The 21,831-nt window shown below is 39.8% G+C and overlaps 1 protein-coding gene and 1 non-coding gene across 2 annotated transcripts in view; one reads left to right on the top strand and one right to left on the bottom strand.

Annotated features, from left to right (window-relative positions):
• Positions 1 to 21,831, top strand: part of Fbxw8 (F-box and WD repeat domain containing 8) — a 107,196-nt gene that overhangs the window by 6,496 nt on the left and 78,869 nt on the right. Inside the window, exon 2 of the mRNA XM_046446231.2 lies at positions 5,539 to 5,643. Within this exon, the coding sequence (XP_046302187.1) occupies positions 5,539 to 5,643 (105 nt within the window). The remainder of the gene's footprint in view (positions 1 to 5,538; positions 5,644 to 21,831) is intronic.
• LOC124093702 (U6 spliceosomal RNA) lies at positions 16,207 to 16,310 on the bottom strand. Its single transcript, XR_006852039.1, has one exon. It is a non-coding gene; the product is annotated as a U6 spliceosomal RNA (small nuclear RNA).

Below are 21,831 nucleotides of genomic sequence, written 5' to 3'. Positions count from 1 at the left end.
AAAATTATCCTATTTTAGCGGGTAGCATGCTTACTACAGAAATATTTAGGAAATTTAGAAGGAAAGAAGAAAACAAAAATCTCCTGTAATGTCATTACTCAAGCTACTGCTGTTCACATTTTGGTGTACTTCTGAAATTCTTTTTCTTCTTATATGTAAGAATATTCATTTTAAGACAAAATGGCTGCCAATTTATTTTGGGAGTGTTTCGGATCCCCTTCCATCAGTCAATTTTTTTTTCTTAAAGAAGACACAGGAGAGGGGCTGGGATTGTGGCTCAGTGACTGAGCGCTTGCCTCGTACATGTGAGGCCCTGGGTTCGATCCTCAGAACCACATAAAAAGAAAATAAAAATAAAAAATAAAAAAATGCCCTTATTTGCTATAAAAAAAAAAAAAGACACAGGAGAAACTGGAACTCCTTCATTCCTACTGATTGAGATTGTGAGGTCAACTGTGCTCCTCTTTTGTGTTATGTGGAGAGTTGAGATAAACTCCTTTAGAAAAGTCTCCTTTCCATAACAGATTTAGTAGAAATGTTACTGCAGATCTCTTATTTGAACCTAAAGTGATTTCTTTTCTCAGATTCTCAAAACACCACCTAGAGAGCTCTTCGTGTTGTTTGCCCTGGAGATATACATTGAGAACAAAAACCTTAAGTCAGTTTCTTTACTTTGTACTGATTTGTCTCTTAGTAATTATCCCTTCTTCTATTAAACAAGAGAACACAGATTAAATTTCTAACAGTAAGGCACAAAACCAATCCATTTACAGAATTAGTCTTATATTAGCACATAGGAGTGCAAATCAGCCTCCCTGGGGATGGATCTCTTTGCAATTTCTCTCAGCATTTTTGGAGTAAGTCCAGTAGACTTTGGGAAAATCTTGTACTCACTGACCTTAAATTAACAAAGTAACACTACCCGTGTGTGTGTGTGTGTGTGTGTGTGTTTCCCTTGTTTGGGAAAGCCAGTAGATGGATTTGATATCTGCTATGATTTAGGGCTGTGGTTCTCAGTTTTTAATGTGCATGAGGAACCCCTGAGAAGGTGATGTTTGAGTACCTTCCCTGAAATTTGGGGGCAGTAGGTCTAGGTGGGTTCTCAGCATTCAAAATAAAACAAATACAAAAATCTCTATGGATGATTTTGATAGGAGTCACCATTTTTGGTGACAGAAGTCACTAAGAATGGTAAGAGAATATCTAAGCTGTTGGTCAAAGCATTAAAAACCAGGTTGTGTGTAATCAGAAAGACACTTTTCCTTACATTTGAAGAATGTTAATTCTTTGAATTCATTGGTTTTCTAGAGCATAAATTTGGCAAGTCTCACACTGATGGGAACTATTAAGCGAGTGCACAATAATAGTGTATTGCTTTATCAGTGTAGTCACATTGATTTTTGTTATAGTGTGACTAATTCTCCTGTATTAATAATTCCAGTGCCTTTTTTCCTTCAGTGCTGGGGATGGAACCAGGAGCCTCACATGTGCTAGGCAAGCACTCTACCCCTGAGCACTATCTCCAGCCCTCAATGTCTTTAATTTCCTTCTTCTTTGAGTATGTTTCTGAAATTCAGAGTTTCCCATTTTCATGTTTTTAAGTCAGAATAGATATTGAGGTGGGTTAAAATGGCTCAAAACTCTTTGGGTGGAGTGTGCTTCACCATAGTCTAGGTGGTAGTGTGGTAGCTCTCTTTTAGATAACAAGGAATTTCTCTAGGAGTAAGTTATATTTTTATCTATGTCTGTGAACTGTGGTAAACACTAATCCGAGTGCTTCAGACACCCTGCTGCAACTAGGAGAGTTTCCGTGGTTACTGGGGCTACAGCTTTGGCCCAGGATGCGGCTGCCTGTCCTTGTTGAGTTATGCATACTATAAAAGAATTGTGTTTTCAACCACATCCTCATAACTCTTAATCTTCTGTGAGTTGTTTCCCAAGTGGTATGTTATTAATAATAACAAAAAGAGGTTTATGAATCATTTACTTAAACTTTAATCTACTCTAGTTGGCTGGTATAATGACATTATCCTCACCTGCCTTCCGTATACCTCCTTGAGTGGGAAGTAGGTTTCCTAGACTGATGTCTCTGGAATTGTACAGAGGAACCCTTGGGGATGAATTGGACACAAGACCACCATTTCTGTTGGTTTGGGAAAAAAAGTTTTGACTCTACACAAAACAGACTCTGAGACAGATATTTCAGGTAGGTGGTTTAGTGGCTTGGTCTTTCGGAGAGATCCAGCTTTGAGGCAACAGGGCCGGGCTGTTGTATATAGGCACTGACTAATCAGCAGATGCAGGCTGCCCTCTGGGAGGAGATGTTTCTTTAGTAAGGAAGCTTCTTTGGCCAAGGGTAGTGTCTAGGAAGCACTCAGCTCTGAATCACTGGCAGGTAGCATTTTCATCAGGTAGAATGATTTCATCCGATCTGAAGGAGGACTTGCAGTGTCCACTACTAGAGCCATTGAATGAATGCCTTGTGCAGCATGAAGCTGCAACATTTGATCTCCTGACCTTGTGGGTCAACATATTTCTTTTTATGAGGTGGGGATCCAACCCAGGTCCTGGAACATGCTAGCTCTACCACTGAGCCATGTCCCCAGCCCTCTGCCCCCCGTCTTTTTTTTCTCTGAGACACCATCTAAGTTGCCCCTGGTTGGGTTTGAACTTGTGATCCTTCTGCTTCAGCCTCCTGAATAGCTGGGATTGCAGGCATGTGCCACCCCATCCAGCTACGTATTTCTTAAGATGTGGATCTTCCTGCTGTTCTCTAGTCAGTGGAACAACAGGGAAAATCATTTATTATTATATGAAAGTCTGGGACTTGATCTGTTTTGGATTGATGATCGATGGTTTTAGAGTTTAGATGTAATTCTAAGAGCACACTGATTTTTAAAAAAGTTTGTCTTTGGACTGTTGGTGTTTACATAATTACAATATAATGCTTTGGTTTCTCTCCAGGACTTAGAAATGATCCATCACTGCCTGTGCATTAACAGACCAGTGCAGCATCTGACTGACTGTTGTAATGGTGGCCATAACACCACTTACTGGTCACTCGCAGCTTGGGGGAAATGCCTCCTTTCCATCCAGTGTGCACCAGAAGGAATCCTTCCTGAGTCACTATAGAGGACTGCCCTTTTAAAGTTGATTGTTTTAAAAAGTCCTCTTGGAGAATCCCTGTTGTATTGTACTTGGTGTTCAGACTTCTGAGTAGCTTAGCCTCTGCCAGCCTTTTGCTATTGCTCTGATTGTCATCTGCTTGTATATGACAATAAATATAATGTGTAAACAAGCTGGTTTAGGAGTGTCATGAGAGGGGGAACACCTGTTTGTTGAAGAAATAGACAAAAGTCCCTCAAGGAAAATGAATAGCAATATTCACAATCATATATTGCATGCTTAGTCCTGGTACATGTGCCAAGCTCTCTCTGTGTATTATCTCATTTTATTTGTAATAACATGTTCATGGGTTGTTATACTGGGTCTGTTTTATAGATGAGGAAACTCAGATGAAGTTAGACTGCTGGCTTGGCTAGTAAGGTAACAATTAGCTTTATCACCAGTTGAAACCAGTTGGGATCTGCTCTGAGCCTCCAAGGCTCCCAGAGATGGTGGTGGTTGGGATCAAGAGGGACCATGGCAGGGTTGGGTATGCTAGGATAGAGGTGCTGTCTTCCAGGATGAGGATGGAGGATAGGCCAGCTGTGTATACCTAAGACAGGAGCTGCAGCCACCAAAAGTGTGACTTTTCTGCACCAGAATAAAAACAAAGATGATGATGTCTCATTCCTCATCAGAGTATCAAATCCAGAAACTAGGTCATGGAGCATCCTGAACGGGACCTACTGAAGAAAGCAAGTCCTGACAAGTCACAAAAGGAGACTTCAGTTTTGAAGAGTGTGGGCTTTTCCCTCTGCCTTTTCTGCTTGTATGAGGATAAGGAACAGTTTTCTCTTGTTTCTTTCTAAGTAGGTGATGTAGGCCTTTCTGCTTCACTACGGTCTTAATAATCTAAAGGGGAGAGCAGGAGGGAGTCCAGAGGTGCGTGTGGCAGTCTTGTCTTGTGCATGCTTTCCCTGACCAGCTGGGACTCCCTCTGGTGGGTTGTGAGGTGTCTTCAGTTGTATCTGGGCTGAGTGAAGCCAGTTAGTTGTGGGAGGGGACCTCACCTGATGCGAGACCAATGACTTTCCATTATTTTTCTAGGCAAAGACCCTGTGTTTTCCAATTACCCTTGCAGATTTTTTCCTGTTTTTGTCTGTATGGCCAACGCTTCTCTCCTGTTTTAGCATTCTGTTCCTTCTTTGTCCACAGAGGACTGTCAGCTCTCACTTTTTTTCCCTCTAGAGAGCTTTTTTGGCTCTCGTGCTTCACCTTGCACTGTTTTTACAGTTGAGCACCACATTTCCTTATGCTCCAGAGTTTCCTTATCCCTGAGACTCTTAAATGAATAGGAATACAATTCCAGAATAATCTTTATCCTGAGTTGTGGTGGGGTCTAAATTAGTGCTCACACTCCATTAACAATGCTGAGACTATTTTCTATTTTGGGACTGCAGTCTCACAACACACAAAACTGTTGTATTTGAGTAGTGAATTAACAATTTGCCTGCAACCAATAAGTCACTGATGTCAGCCAAAGCCTATTAAAAATGAATTTTATTAAGTGAGTTCTGCCGGGACAAAGAGCACAGCTTTCCCTAGCTTTGCAAGGCACATACCATGCCACAGTGAGCTTTGGCAGGTGGATTTGGGAACAGGCAGAGGGGCACACATGCACACTTGGCTTTTCCCTGTTCTCGCACGTATTGCTTTGTGCCACCAGGGTCGTCATGACAGCCTTATCTCCAGCTGAAGCTGTTACCTCATCTCTAATTGCTTACCCAAAGGCAGGCGAGCTCTCATTTCTCTGCATTAATAAATGACACCGAAGAAGAACTCTTTGTTTGCACTGGCTTGCTCAGGTTAACCAGCGTAAGCCCCTGAGAGCATTAGGGAACCTCGCAGAGGGACGGGTTCACCTCCATCTAGAGAGCATTGGGCATGTTGATTTTTTACTCATGTTCACTGCCCTATTCTTTCCCTGGTTTGAAAACACTTCAGTGACCCAGGTCAGCATTTCTCCAGCTTTGGGTGTGCCCCCTCTCTGAGGTGGGGAGAGTAGCAGTTGTCCTGGGAAGAGGGGTGGCTTCCCTGACTTGCAGGCTCACTTTCTTGGACGGCTGCTGCTCACTTTGCCTTAGAAGGCAGGAGGCTTTCCACAAACCTTTTCATCTATTTTTGTAGTGTATCCCAGGTCATGTGGATTTTGTAAGTGTATGTGAGGTTTGTGGGGGTCAGAGAATTGAGAGTGGCTGGCAAGTTCTGAATTAGTCTCATGACTTCTTTGTGAAATAGAGTACTTCCCTTCTGGAAAACAGCCTTATCTCTCTTGTTACCACCTAAGAGTATCTCTGGTAACTTAAAAGGCCTGAAGATGTGAGTTATTTTCATATTTCAGAATCTTAAGCTTGTTTCTTTTTTTCTCCTCAGAATGAAATGGACGATGTGCCCTTCTTTGATGTCCAGCTGCCTTATGAATTGGCAATCAATATATTTCAGTATCTGGACAGGAAGGAGCTAGGAAGGTGTGCACAGGTAAGCTGCTATTAAACAGATGTTCAGATTTTCTACCATGTATGGTTAAAACCCCTGGATAACAGAAATTCATAGAGTTACAAACTTTATAGGATTAGCGAATTGCATAGTGACTTTATTTGAAGGAAGGCAACCTTGAACTTTAAAGAAAGGACCGTGCTGCACATCACCACTTGGTGTTTATTTTTCTGTGACTGTGAACTCAAGAGCTCTCTTCTCCCTGCATTCTGAGTTGTGGCTGACCTGTGGCACTGAGCTCAAGGCTGACAATTCTGGGCTCTGCCTTTATTGAGCCAGCCTACACTGTTAATGTACTCACAGTTTTTAGTGCAAAGATGTGAGTCCTTGATTAAATCAGGCTAGTTGTTAGGGTGGGAGCTGAGGGTCAGTTCAGGGACAGAACAGTGAAGTCATGTTTTAGGCGTATAGTCCAAATTGCCCTTTAAGCTCCAGAATCCCACTCAGTGAGGTAGAGGAATGTGAAAACTGAGACCCACCAGGGAATTGAAGATCAATGTCACCCATTTAATGCTGACTCTGGGGCATACACCATGGGGTGGATTGTTGGGAGATACCATCTAGGGCAAGCTTCATTGTGTGCACATATCATGGGGGATATCTGTAATATGCATATTTGAATTAAGGAGATCTGGGGTGGGGCCCAGTGGTCCACATTTGTGACCAGGTGTCACCAGTTATCTTTGGCCACACTTTGAAAGGCAAGTGTTTATGCCACTAAAGTTGTTCTTTTGTTCTCATCATTTTGGCTGAGAGTATATACTTGATTTCTCTTTATCCTTTTTAGCCTCGCACATGCTAGGCGAGTGCTCTACCGCTAAGCCACAACCCCAGCCCCTTAATTCATCTTTTCAATTGATAAAAATCTTACTTATTTTGTACAATATGTATACATTGTAGAATGGCTCAGTCAAGCTAATTACCATATGTGTTATCTCACATACTGTTGTTATTTTGTGGTGAGAACATTTTAAAATTTGTTCTCTAGGGATTTTTCAAGTATACAATACGTTATTATTAACTATAGTCATCATGTTGTGCAGTAGATCTCTTGTAGAAATCTTGAACTTTTTCCTCTTTTCTGACATATCCTTTGACCAGTATCTCTCCAACTCCTGGATCCCCCCTTGCAACCTCTGTCTCCTCTCTAGCAGCAGAAATTACCAGGAATTCAATTTTTTTAGATTCTACATATATCATGTGGGATTATGTGGGATCATGTGGTATTTGTCTTTCTGGGCCTGGTTTATTTCATTGAACATAATGCCCTCTAGACACAGTTATGTCACAGATGGAAGGAGCTCCTTTTTTTTTCAAGGTTGACTAGTATTCCATTGTGCGTATGCACCCCGTTTTCCTTATGCAGTCATCTGTTCATTCTGTGTCTGGACTCTGGTGAATAATGCTGTGGCGAGCATGGGAGTGAAGCTCTCTCTTCGACCTGCTGATTTTCTTTTCTTTAGATTTATACCCAGCAGTGAAACAACTGGATCACAGGGTAGTTGTAGTTTTGCTGTTTGAAAGAAACCTCTACAGTTTTCTCTACCAATTTACATTCTCATCAGTAGAGTTGCAGGCTTCCCTTCTCTCCACAGCCTCTCTGGACTTGTTATCCTTTGTCTTTTTGATAACAGCCATTTTGACAGTGGGAGGTGGTGCTTCCTTGAGGTTTTAATTCGCATTTCTCTCCTGATTAGTGATGTTTATATTCCTGTCAGCCACTTGTATATCTTTGAGAGATGTCTGTTCAGGTGCTAGGCTCATTCTTAAATCAAATTACTTGTTCTCTGATTATTGAGTACCTTAGATGTTTTTCGATATTCTTTATCAGATGTGTGATTTGCAGATATTTTCTCTTACACCATAGGTTGTCTCTTCATTCTGTTGACTATTTTCTTTGCTGTGCAGAGCTTTTTAGTTCTCATCCTGTTTGTCTATTTTTGCTTTTGTTGCCTGTTATTTTGGGTCATATCCAGAAAAATCATTGCCCGCACAAGTGTCAATAAGCTTTTCTCCTGTTTTCGTCTAGTAGTTTTATCGTTTCAGGTCTTACACTTAAGACTTGAATACATTTTGAGTTGAGTTTTGTATGTGGGTGTGAGATAAGGGTCTAATTTCATTCTTCTCTGTGGGAATATTCAGTTTTCCCAGTGTGATTCATTAGACTATCTTTTCCACATTGTGTGTTCTTGACACCATTGTTGAAAACCAATTAAATGTAAATGCAGGGGTTTATTTCTGGGTTCTCTGTTCTGTTTTGTTGGTCTATGTATATCTATTTTTAATGTCAGTACCATACTGCTTCAATTACTGTAGCTTTATGGTGTGTGTGTGTGTGTATTTTTTTGTACTGGGAATTGAACCTAGGGCTGCTTGACCACTGAGCCATATCCCCAGCCCTTTTTATTTTTTATTCCAAGAAGGGTATCACTAAGTTACTTAGGACTCTCTAGGTGGCTGAGGCTGGCCTTGAACTTGTGATCCTCCCTCCTTAGCCTCCTGAGTTGTTGGAATTACAGACTTGTGCCACTCTGGCCAGCTTTTGTGGTATGTTTTTAAGGCAGGTAGTATGATGCCTCTAGTATTTTTCTTTTGACTCAAGATTGCTTTGTCTACTCAGGGTCTTTTGTGGTTACAAATTTTGTATATATTTTTTTCTTTCTGTGAAAAATGTCTTTGGAATTTTGATGGGTATTGCATTGAATTTGTAGAGTGCTTTTGATGGAATGGTTCTGATTCATGAACACGGGGTATTTTTCCATTTATTTATGTCTCCTTCAGTTTCCTTCATTAATGTTTATAGTTTTCAGTCTTTAATCTTTGTGGTAGAATTTATTCCTTAAGTATTTTGCTTTTTTTTTTTTTTTTTTGTAGCTATGGTGAATGGGATCATTGATTTATTTTTTGAATAGTTAGTTCCATGTTAACATAATACAAAAGCTACTGATTTTTGAATGTTGATTTTGTATCCTACAGCTTTACTGAATCTATTTATTAGTTCTGATTGTATTTTAGTTGGAGTCTTTAGGGTTTTCTATATATAAAAGATCACACTGTAGGCCAACAGGGACAAGGAGACCTCTTCCCTTCCAATCTGAACGTCCCCTTAATCCATCTGGGACTTCCAGCCCTATGTTGAATGCAAGTGGGGAGTGTGGGCACCCTTGTCTTATTCCTGGTCTTAGAGGAAACCTTCAGCATTTTACAGTTGAGTGTGATGCTACTTATCTGTCATTGTGCTGACGTATATTCCTTCTATATTTGGTTTCTTAAAGAGTTTTTATCATAAAAAAGATGTTGAAATTCATTAAATGCTTTTTTTTGGTGTTTTTGAGATTATCATATAAATTTGTCCTTCATTCTGTTCATGTATATCACATTTATGGATTCCCATTGATTTTTATTAAGTGTGTATGACTGCAGATCATATGCTTTTTATGATATTCCCTAGAAGATATTGGAGGATCCATTTTCTTAACTGCCAAAAAATGACTTTGTTTAGTGGTTACCATTTTCATCCTTGGATTCTATAATGCATTTTACACAGGTGGAGATATCTTCCAAGAGGAAAGGTTTGGTAAAATTCGCTAGTAAGAAGACTATACACTAAAATCCAAAGCACCCCAAGAACATGAAGTCCAGGATATTAAGGCAGTTTGAGAGTGGTAAAAGTCAGATTTGGACTATAGAACTTGCTATGTTGTTGGCAGTTGGGTGAAATCACACGTGATACAGGACAATTTAGAGAGTTTGTGGTGTGACACTATTTTTCATGACACATTTTGCTTAATCATTTTTTTTTCTACTTAAATGTGAGTTTGAAAGAATTTTCAGTATTCTTAATTGCCTCAGTATTACTTCAGTGGAGATGCTGGCAAATATTTTTGGATGTGTAGTGTGTGTCTTTAAGAAATGATGGAAATTATTTAAAACTGAAACTCAATGTGCTGAAGTGTGAACCAGGCCCAGAGCCTATCAGTTGTATTAAATAAGAGTACCTATATTGTCTTCTTTCCCTTTGGAAATCTGATTTGTTATATTCTAACTTTACACATTGGCCCTGTTCCCAAGAGTTGAAAACAAGAGTGTTGCTAAATGAGTCCAGCTCCTGGATTTGAGCCTGATGCTGTTAGCTGAAGTCTTGGAAAAGGGTCTAATAACTAGCTGCATTACACAAAGTCAGCATTAGACGATAAAATCTTTATTCTTGATAGTGAGCTGCTGTTTAAGGAATCATTTCTTTTAACATTGCTTTTTGCTTTCCCGCTTTGTCGAAAGCCATGTGGCTTTCACATCTGTTGCTGATTTTCTCATCCAAAGAGTTTATCAGTGAAAGATAGGATCTAGTGGAAGAAGAGATCCCCCTTTTGGTACAGTGGAGCTGCATTTCAGGATAGATTGGTTATGCTGGTGAGATTATTCTGCAGGTGTGAACATTATAATTTGCAACATAGTGGTCCAATTGTCCACCAGAATTCTTCCTTCTTTGGCCAGTTGGATTTGTTTATTGTTGTTAGCCTAGGTCTAAGAGCACATGTATAAGAACAGAAAATATTCTTAAACAGAGCCCCTTTAACTTGCAGTGACTAGGGCTGGGGCTGGGGCTTGGCATTAGTGCACTTGCCTGGCATGTGTGAGGCACTGGGTTTGATTCTCAGCACCATATATAAATAAATAAAGGTCTATCAACAACTAAAAAAAATATTAAAAAAAATACCAGTGGCTAAGTTAGCTGCGATATGTGTAACCAGGATTTTTCTAGAGCTTTGACGTGAAGATAATGATGGACATGTAGTAGTTTATAGAATTGGCTTTGTTTCTTCAATCATTAAAATAAACCACAAAATAATAAATATAAGTAGCATTTTCATTTGTTTCTTGTGGTGTTTTTATTTTTGAAACAGGGGAAAAGTTGTTCTATTGGTTGGAATGTCCTGCTGCTTTACGATTTTTGTGTAAGAGGGGGCTTACTCTCTCTGTCTCCTCTGTCTTTTTCTCTTTGAATCTAGGTACCTTGGGATTTTAATGAAATTGGGCCAGTTATGTGGAATTGGCATCATGAACTATGTGTACGGCCTTGGAGAAAACCTGTTTGCTTAGATCTTTATGCCAAATTGGTAACTAACAGTAAGGAATCCTTACTGGGGAGGCCTTTTAATTATGCCTCAAACTCTGCTGGAGAACTGATTTTGCTTCGACTTTGCCTTCTTTCCACATTCCCTCCTTTTTTTGCTTTATGTTTCCAGAACTGAAGTCCTCTACCTTGGTTGGTGATTCTTGTGCACTTCTGATGCTGACCTCTCTAGCTTCTTGTTATTGTTGGATAACCCTCAAGGGACTTAGTATCTTTGGGAGTGCTTCATCCTGAAACACAGTGTGGCTGTTAGTAAGCAAAGTTATTCATTGGACCCTTCATTGAACAGCTTTATCATTTTGTTATTTATAATTTTATGTTCATCCTTTTTCATATACACAGGATTCCTGGCATATTAAAAGATAATATTTTAAACTGGATAATAGTGACAAAGTCATCAATTTTAGAATTACAGATTGTTTGGTTTTAATGAGAAAAGTTAAGTTTACTGTTACATTGCAGCACTGATAATTTTTTTTCTTTCACTTTTGGTAATATTGGAGATTGAACTGAAGGCCTCACGTATGTAAGGCAAATGCTGTACCACTGAGCTACTTCCCCAACCCTTTTTTTGTTTTTATATTTGAGACAGAGTCTCACTAAGTTGACCAGACTGGCCTTGAACTTATGATTTTCTACCTCAGCCTTCTCAGTACATAGGATTACAGACATGTGGCACCAACCCTGACTGGACTGAGGAGGGTTGGTTTTTTAAGTATTTACCAATATGCATTTTTAAAAACTTTAAAAATAATTATAAATTCATGGGATGTTGCAAAAAAAATAGTACCCCTAGTTTTTTCCATTAGTAATATGTTGCATAATTATAAAATGATATCAAACCAAGAAGTTGACATTGTGACAGTCCACAAAGTGTATTCAGGTTGCAGCAGTTTTACATGTGCCTAGGTGTGATTTTAATTCTGTGTGACTTTATCACAAGTGTAAATCCATGAACTACTACCACAGTCAATATAATTGTATGGATTTCTTGTGCTATCCTTTTATAGCTACCCTGACCTTAACCTTCTGTCCCCTCCACTAACCCCTGTCAACCACTGATTGGTTCTCCATCTCTATAGTTTTGCAGTTTTTGTTTTCAGTTTTTCAAAAGATATAATATTTTTCGTTGTATGTATTTACTCATGTGTAATACTTAGAAATTTAGCTACATGGGCAACTATGTCTTGTTTTTCATGTAAAAGGCTGGAAAATGGAAATAAAGAAAGCAACAAAGGGAAAGGCAGGAAGATGCAGAGGTGAAAAACTAAAGATTGTGATAATATTGGTGAGGAAGAAGTAGGTGATGGCAAAATAAATAATTCTAGAGCTAAGGCTCAAAATATTAGATTGATATTTCAAGTTTCAAGGAATGTGATCTCATGATCTTACTAGATGTTCACATAGGAAAAACTAAGTTCTGTGTTGTTGTTTATAGCTAAAGCATTATAATTTTAGTGAAGTTTTTGACAGTCAGGAATCCATAGCCAAGTGAGGCTGCATTAATCCTCGGGCAGCAATGATTTTGCAGATCTGTGTTGTTGGCAGGATTCCCTTTTAGTTCTCAACTTCTACTTTTGCTGCCAGGTTTGTCTTTTAGGGAGAGGTGTAGAAGGTCCCGTGTATGTCCACGACCCAAGCACTTTTAATTCACCTGGTTGCAGTGGTTGCCTTCTTAAATCAGGGGTTCAGGAAAAGGCAAACCAATTCTAAAAAGTAGATCTAGAGCTAGAGAAAACAAGAATGGCCAAGTATTGACAGTCATTAAACTGAGTAGGAGCTACTTGGGAGTTCTTTACTCTGTTCACTTGACTTTTGTGTGTTTGAAATTTTCCATAATTAGAAAGTTGAAGAAGAAGATAATAAAAGCAGAAAGCAAGAGAATGGTTGTGAGTGAGAAAGTCAGAGCCTGTTGAGGGCAGCCCATGTCAGGAACTGAGCTGTTTATATGAACTTTGAAAATGAAAGCAATTTTTTTTAAAGTTGAATTTTTAAAAAGTTGGCCTTATTCTTACATCTCATTTGATTATTTACAGAGGACTTGCTGTGTGCCAGGTGCCATTCAAGACAGCAAGCTCAGCAGTGAACATCTCAGATAAAACCCCTACTTTTCAGAGGGCTTACATTGTATGCAATAAACACCTCATTATATAGAGTATGTCTCCCTAAAAGACAAACCTGGTAGCAAAAGTACAGTATGTGATATGTGCTATGTCGTAGACCAAGACAGCGGAGGTGATGTTGCACTTTTAAGAGGACAGGGAAGACTTCATAGAGAAGGTGACCTTTGAGCAGGGACTGGAAGGTAGGGCAGAGGAAACTGTACAGGTCTCTGGCAGAAGCCCTCAGGCAGATACAGTTGAGTTTCACTTGAAGCAGGGTCTGTGGTATGTGATGGATGGCAGGAAGGTCAGAGTGACTGGGTTGTGGTATACTGTATAATGGATTTCCAGATGTGTCCATGTCCTAGTCACTGGACCCTGTGAACATGCTTTCATGGTAAAGGGCCTTTGCAAATGGGATTAAGTTAAGGATCTTGAGATGAGATGGGGGATTATCTTGAATTATCCAGGTGGGCTTAATGTAATTACAAGGCTCAGAGAAGAGAGAACTTGCTTCTGGCTTTGAAGATGGAGTAAGGGGTCCAAGCTAAGGAGTAGAGATGGCAGCTAGAAGCTGGGAAAGGTAAGAAATATATTTCCCCTGGAGCCTCCAGGAAGAATGCAACTACTACCTTGATTTTAGACTTCTGGCCTCCAGCACTGTGAGAGGAAATCTCTGTTGTTTTACATCACTAAGTTTGGTAGTGTGTTAGAGTAACCATGAGAAACTAATAGAGTGGCACTGAGTGGGAGGGAATAAGAGAAAGGATGGTCAGAATGTAAAAGGCGTTTTAGCCCACTAAAAGAATTTAAAGCTTCATTCTGAGTGGCCTGGGAGAAGGCTTTGAGTGTTTTGAGCAGAGGAGTGACAAAGGCTTACTTTGATTTATTTTATTTGTTTCGTAGTGCTGGGGATGGAACCCAGGGCCTTGTGCATACTAGGCAGGCACTCAACCACTGACCTACACTTCCAGCCCCTGACTTTCTTTTTAAGTGGGATCATTTTGGCTGCTATGTGGGGAATAGGCTGTTGGGGGACAAGCATGGCAGTAGAGAGACCACTCTGACCTGAAATCATCCAGAGACGAGAATGTTGGCTGGGCCAGGCTTGCCCCAGCAGAAGTGGGCAGAGTCAGAATTGCCGATGGGTTGAATGCACGAAGAGAAAGAAAAGTCAGCCAAGACTCCAAGGTGTGGACTAAGGAACTGGAAGGATGAGCTTGCAGTTTGCTGAGAAGGCGAAAACTGTGTGATGAGCAGGTTTGAGGGGAAGACCAGTAGTCAGGTGTGAGGCTGGAGGTGAGTTCTGGGTTGAGCTCTGGGTTGAGATGTTAAGTTGCGAGCCCTTTGCACGTCAATAGTATTTGAGGCAGGTAACTCAAGAGAACATGAAGGAAGTGCATGTGGGAAGAGGAGGATGTTCAGGGATGTCTATGGATATGGTGTGTTCTTCCCAAGCAGATGTGGTATGTGAAGGTGTGAATGGAACAATGACATTTCCCCTTTGTAATCTTTGTTGATAACCTTAATCCAGGCAGAGCTAACACAGCTAATTTTCCAGCCACGAGCTCGCTCCTCCCCATCCCCCATCCCAAATGTGGTGATTCACAGTGGTGCTATAAAACAAAATGCTGGCGACACTTTTATTAGCAAATTCTTGCAGCTGAGGCTCACTCAGTGGGGCTTTCACTGAGCCAGGGCCTTTCCAATTCTGGTGTATTAAAGAAAGACCATTGGACCTTTGGAAAATTCAGGCTTGTAAACTTGCTACATTTAATATAAGTCAAGAAATCAAAGCAATTAGAAAGATTTTCTTTTGGTTAGCCCCTTTAAATTTTGCTTGTGAAAGTTTAACTAGATCCTTGCTGATTTTTTTTTTCTTCAGAATTAAATTCTTAAAGGCTGTCATTTTTCTTCTCCTTTAAAAGAAGTTAAAAAGCACCTTCCATTTATAGTTTGCTAAAGAAATTGCTGGCATACTTTCATTTTTAATGCCTAATTGTGGGTACAATCCTGATCCCTTTTTGGAAGTAATTCTCACCTCTACCTTTTGTAAATCCCTCAAACAGGTGTGTGTGTGTGTGTGTGTGTGTGTGTGTGTATGTATGTGTGTGTGTATTATCCAGGATCCTGAATATTATTTTTTGCAGACTAAGAACTGAGTTCTGGCATTAGTGATGTGGATAATGCACCAAAATGTCAACTTTTTATTCTCAATTTTTTAGTTCCTAAACCTTTTTTGCAGGTTTTCAGATTGTTATTTAAAACAACTTGGATCTTATAGAAGGTCTGAGATGTTTGCGGCTCCTGAAAGTCCCACTGAGAACTTTCTCCATTTCTTTTTCTTCATACATGTACTTTGGATAATGATGATCATCAATTCCACTATCATTTCTAACTCCATGCCCCCTCCCTTCCCTTCCCACCCCTCTGACCTATCTAGAGTTCATCTGTTCCTCCCATGTTCCCCCTCCCTACCCCACTATGAATCAGCCTCCTTATATCAGAGAAAACATTCAGCATTTGGTTTTTTGGGATTGGCTAACTTCACTTAACATTGTCTTCTCCAACGCCATCCATTTACCTGTAAATGCCATGATTTTATTTTCTTTTATTGATGAATAATATTCCATTGTGTTTAAATGTCACATTTTCTTTATCCATTCATCTACTGAAGGGCATCTAGGTTGGTTCCACAGTTTAGCTATTATGAATTGTGCTGCTATAAACATTGATGTGGGATGTGTCCCTGTAGTGTGCTGTTTTTCAGTCCTTTGGGTGTAGACCAAGGAGAGGGAAAGCTGGGTCACATGGTGGTTCCATTCCCAGTTTTTCAAGCAATCTCCTTACTGCTTTCCATATTGGCTGCACCAATTTGCAATTCCACCAGCAGTGTATGAGTGTGCCTTTTTCCCCACATCCTCGCCAACACTTATTGTTGTTTATATGCATAATAGCTGCTGTTCTGACTGGAGTGAGATGAAATCTTAGAGTGGTTTTAATTTGCATTTCTCTGATTGCTAGCAATGATATATTTGTTGATTGAGTAAACTGTATATCATCTTCTGAGAAGTGTCTGTTCAGATCCTTGGCCCATTTATTGCTTGGGTTATTTATTTTTTTGGTGTTTAGCTTTTTGAGTTCTTTATATCCCTAGAGATTAGTGCTCTATCTGATGTGTGAGGGGTAAAGATTTGCTCCCAAGATGTAGGCTCTCTCTTCACCTCACAGGTTGTTTCTTTTGCTGAGAAGAAACCTTTTAGTTTGAATCCATCCCATTTATTGATTCTTGATTTTAATTCTTGAGCTAAAAATATGGAACCCTTCACGAATTTGTGTGTCATCCTTGTGCAAGGGCCATGCTAACCTCTGTATCGTTCCAATTTTAGTATATGTGTTGCCAAAGCGAGCATAAACTTTCTCCATTTTAAAGTGGCTGAAATATGTTTGGTTTAGTTCTTATGACAACCCATCCAGAATGTTTAATGTACTTGGGATCTTCTAATTTGTAGTCACTGAGCACTGGGTTTGCGTGCTATTAAAATAGTGATTTAGAAGCTCCATCTGAGAGAAGGGGAGAAAAAAAGATTTTGGACTCCAGAATTTAAAGGTCCCTATTTGGGTTCAGTCTTTTGATCTAGACTGACTGTATGAGCAGGAACCAAACTTTCCCATGTATAGTTTCCCCAAGAATGGGAAGCAGCCCTCAGTCGGGGTACATCAGTGGATTGGGTCTCACATGCAGGTGTCAGTATGGCAGATTGAGGTAAAGTACTGATGAGAGTTGCTGACCTTAGTATCATAGATGTAGTTGGTGCCCAACTTACATCTTGACTAATTTGTCTGCAGAGCACTGGGCTTTTGAAACACTCCTTGGAGGAAGAAGTCGGGAACCAAAAAAGTCTGGGAAATGCAGCTTCTTACATTCCCATCTTAGAGATAAGCAGTCTGTGTAAAGCTCTGAGAAGTCCTGCAACAAAGAATCCTGCTTAGTATTGTTTAAACCAGTGTTCCCTAGACTCACTTGATCGTGGAATACTTTTTTTTTTTTAAGTTTTATTTTCTTAAATAATTTTTTAATTTTTTAGTTGTAGATGGACATACTATCTTTATTTTATTTTTTTATGTGGTGCTGAGGATCGAACCCAGTGCCTCACGTATGCCAGGCAAGCACTCAACCACTGAGCTACAACCCCAGCCCTTTTTTTTTTTTTTTTTTAAGAAACTTATCAGGGTTGGGGCTGAGGCTGTGGCTCAGTGGTAGAGCACTTGCCTAGCATGCATGAGGCATTGGGTTCGATCCTCAGCACCACATACAAATAAACATATAAAATAAAGCTATTCTGTCCATCTACAACTATAAAAAAATTAAAAAAAAAGAAATTTATCAGCACACTGGGGAGCTATTGTTCTGCTGAACACACTTTGGGTAGTGCTGGTCTATTTAATGAGGTAATAATGACATTTTTATGGCCTCTTTGCTATTCTGAGTCTTGTTCAGTAGTTACATTTTTATAAAAATTTTGTTTTATAATTTTTACAAAAAGGGCTCACGTATCCCAAGGATCAGAGTTAGTTACTCTGTGTTTGGTTAGCACTTTCTACCTTGGAGAACCTGGGAGGATTTCTATACGTTACTCCTCATCTTATGGCTCATTTGCTCCTGAGTTCCAGAGATCTGTTAGGCGGTGTACTCTGCTCTGAAACTATTTGAATTGTGGCCTGGCTCTATCACAGCTGACGTTAGTCCATCCCTTTCTGTGCTTCTTGAATGCCTACTACTCAGACTCACTCTGGCACAGACAGATGGACAGACACTACCAGGGTGTCATGAGTAGGCTCAGCTGTGGATCACATATGCCAAATATAAAACCACAGTGTTCTGTCTAGTCAAAACTGGGGCTCCAGTGTTATTGAGTCATTATTCCATTCTTTATTGTCTGACCACTTGTGATCAGATGAGGATTTGTTTCCTGAGCCCTTATGGCTAAGATGGAAGAGTGTGGGATGACGGTGTGGTTAAGTGGATTTGTAACTGATGCTGTGGCCTTACCCAGGGTGAGTTGCTTAATGGATCCATGTCAGCAGTGGGGTGGACTCCAGTGGTTTGCCACAGGGCCCTGTCCAGCCTCAGCCTCATCTTGGTTAACTTTTTTTAAAAAAATAATTAAGACACGAAGGCCCACGTATCATATTTTGCAGGGGATTTATATATGGGAGAATTAGCTAGTACAGTGGATAACAGTTAGGATTCAGAGATGATCTGAGGGGGCTAAAATGTTGAGGTGGCACTTAAAACAGATAAGAAATTTAGAAAGTTAAGAATTTGGGTGTAGCCAGATGCAGTGGTGCATACCTATAATCCCAGTGGCTTGGAAGGCTGAGGCAGGAGGATTGCAAGTTCAAAGCCAGCCTCAGCAACTTAGTGTGGCCCTTATTTTGAGACCCTGTCTCAAAATAAAAAACAAAAAGGGCTGGGAATGTAGCTCAGTGGGTAAGGTATCTGACAGGCATTTGTGATGCTTGAGTTATCACTGAAAAAAACAAAACCAAAAAACCTTAATGTCTGATGAGATCATATTGTTTGTGGCACTTGACAACCCATATATGGGGGATTGTTTGGTTCTGAGTACCTTATTTGATGAGGAACTCTATAAATGCACAGCTATTAGGGTTCATTCAGATAGTGATGTGTATGGAAATCAGTCATAGATAGTTGAAGGAAATGGATAATATTTAGACCAGTGAAGAAATGGCTGAGGGACGTGTGATAACTGTCTTCAGCTACGTGAGGGACTGTCGGAAGATTAAATAGCTTTCTTCATCCAAATAGCAAAATCAGGGCCATGGGTAGAAGTCGTTTTCATCACAATGGAGGAAGCACATTCTAATAGTTAGATGGCCTTGTGAGAGACCCAAGTGATTTGGGAGGTCAGCTCTTCACTGGCAGCATTCCAGGACTGCCTGGACCTCTGCTGTTCAGAGAAGCTGTGAGAAGCCTTCTTACTGTGGGGAGAGGTGCCCAGTTGATTGCCAGCACCCTCGTAATTCTTCATTTCTAAACCCTTGAAGGTGGGTGAGGCTTGAGCCTGTGTGACACCTTCAGCATTACAGTGTGACACTTCAGGAAAATGACAGAAGCTGTGCCATTTATTTGTGCCACTTTTGAAGCTGTGGATTTCATGTGAAGTGCACAGCCTGTGCCTATAAGAAAGTGACTTACATGATGTGACTATTTATCACATGTGGAGCTTGTATGCACACGTGTACGGCAGATACGTAATTAGGGAAACCAGAACTTAATGTGCCATCAGAGTGTTAAATTATTCAGTGTTCCTTTTGGTTGAATAAGGTATAATAATGGTTATTTTTTATATAGCTTGCTTGAGATGGAAAGTCAAAAAATTTTTAGACTGAGATAGACTGCATTCTTAATTTCTGACTTTTACTTTGTAAGCTTTAGCTTCTTCCTATATGTCCTTTTTTATTCCTTTATTCTCTCATTATGGTCTTCTGTTGTGTTAAATAGATATTTTCTATTATGCACTTTAATCCCCTTGTTTCTTTCACTGGATTGTTTTTGAGTGAACATCTTAAAACAATCTAGTTTGGATTAATACCTACTTAATTCTAATAGACACCAAGAACTGCTCCATTATCATTGTATTTTGCATACATTGAAATACTTGGAACCTGGTGTCCCATAGGTCTCTGAGGGCTCTGTGCATTTTCTTCTTCATTTTTTTATAATTCTTTCTTGGATTGGATAATCCAAAAATTTGCTGATTTTTTTTCTACCAGTTCATATTTGTTATTGAGTCTCTCTAGTGTTTTTTTTGTTGTTGTTGTTGTTTCAATTGCTGTGTTTTTCAACACTAGAACTTCTACTTGTTTTTTTTTTTGTTGTTGTTGTTTTAAATAATTTTTGTCTGTTTATCAATATTCTCTGTAGGGTAAAACATTTTTCTTATACTTTCCTTTATTTCTTTAGACATGCTTTCCTTTAGTATTTTGAACATGTTTATAATAGCTGATTTAAAGTCTCTGTTTGATAAATTCATTGTCTATACCTCCTCAGGGACACTTTCTACTGACTGCTTTTTATCCTGTGCATACGTCCTACTTTCCTGTTTCTTTGAATGTCTTGCACTTTTTTGTTGTTATTGTTGTTAAAAACTGGACATTTAAAATAATGTTGCAACTCTGGTAATCAGATTTTCCTACCTCTGAAGAATTTGTTGTTATTACCATTTATTGTTTTTGGTTGCTGCTGTTAAGTGACTTCCCTAGTCTCTGTTCTTTATCCTCTATGGCCACTGAAGTCTCTGCTTGGTGATTGGACAGAGATTTTCTTAAATGTGCTCAGGTGTTCTTTGTATGTTGGAACACCCCCTCACTATCCCAACAGTTTACCACTCTGCCTTAGCCTTCACTTCCTGCCTGTGCAGGGCAAGTCCGCCAGAATTGAGAGATCAGGGCCCCATCTGTTTTTTTTTCTGGGCACATGCACAGTACTGCACATGAACCTACATTCCAGACTCCCAGGAATAAATATATGAGAACCTTTCAAAGACAAACCCTGAGAACACCTCATCCCCCAGTTTTTCCTGTCTTTATAAATTTAAGCTTTCTTGGTCAGCTTCTTCTTAGCTCTACTGGCAGTGCCTCCTCTGGCATCTGTAGAGCTAAACTTACTTAACACTTATTGCTTTAAACAAATGCCCTGGAGATGGGATAGAGGTCAGAAAAAGACTAGTTTCAAGAACAGTTTTCCAGCCAGGTGCCAGACAAGGCAAATCCTTTGGGGATTGGAGTTTAGGGAGATCTAAACCTGTTTGGCGCCTCTGGTGGCTGCTGGGCTGCTGGTTTTTACAGTATCATAGTTGTGAGACTGCTGTTTCAAGGCCGCCTTGCGTCACTTCTGCTGCTTAAGTACAAGTTGAAAGTCGCAGATCTTACTGATATGCAGCCATTTTTCATAATTACATGCACCTTAGAGTGTATCAAGCCTTTCATTAAATCCAGAGTCCTGAAAAAGTCAGTTGTGACTGTTTGGGGCAGCATTCTGTGTGGTGTTATGGAGGAGCAGATTTTCAGAGATGCAAAAGTTAGCTTCCTATTTGTGCTTCATCCACCAAGGCCCCCTTGAGCAACAAGACTCTGCCTTGTACATGATGCACATTCTTTCTCACTCTCTGATGCTTCTCTCTTCTCAGCTGTCTCTGGTTCATGAATTAGCCCCAAGGAGTGCTAAAGAGCACAGGGTCCTACAAACTGCTGGTTACCAATCACTTTATTAGGAATGAGTTTCAACCTGCTTGATCCTGCATTACTAGCATGTACCATAAACTGGATCCTATTGATCTTCTGAATCACTCTCTCCTCTTGCCAGCAGAGTCCATTTTTTGCAATCTGGCCAGCTTTGTACATTATCCTGTGATGAAGTAAATCCATTATTCCCCTAAATTATAGTTGGAAAACAAAACATAGCTAAAACAGCTTTTTCCGCTGGATACTGTTGGGATTGAGATTCAGGCCAAACATAACATCAATTGCTCTCTACCAGATCTTGCAGGCCTGGTTAACAGCTTTGAGTTTTGTGTTAAATATATATATTTACATATATAATACATATATTTTAAAATTCTAGTTGTAGATAGCCACAATGCCTTTATTTTATTTATTTATTTTTATGTGGTGCTGAGGATTGAACCCAGTGCCTCACACAGGCTAAGCAAGTGCTCTGTCACTGAGCCACAACCCCAACCATATTTTTAAAATCTATATATTTAAAATCTAAGTTCTCATTTGTAACATAATTTTGGAGTTTTATATGACCAGATATTTGACTTATGGGTGTTTATTTTATTATAGCCTCTCATTTCAGAGGCCAGTCTTCCATTATATAAGATGGAAATACAAGTGCTGTTGGTA

This window comes from Marmota monax, unplaced genomic scaffold (genome assembly GCF_021218885.2).
Source record: "Marmota monax isolate L192 unplaced genomic scaffold, Marmota_monax_Labrador192_F-V1.1 WCK01_AAM20220418_F8-fsc00092, whole genome shotgun sequence".
Taxonomy (NCBI): Eukaryota; Metazoa; Chordata; class Mammalia; order Rodentia; family Sciuridae; genus Marmota; species Marmota monax.
This window is presented reverse-complemented; position numbering and strand designations above follow the sequence as displayed.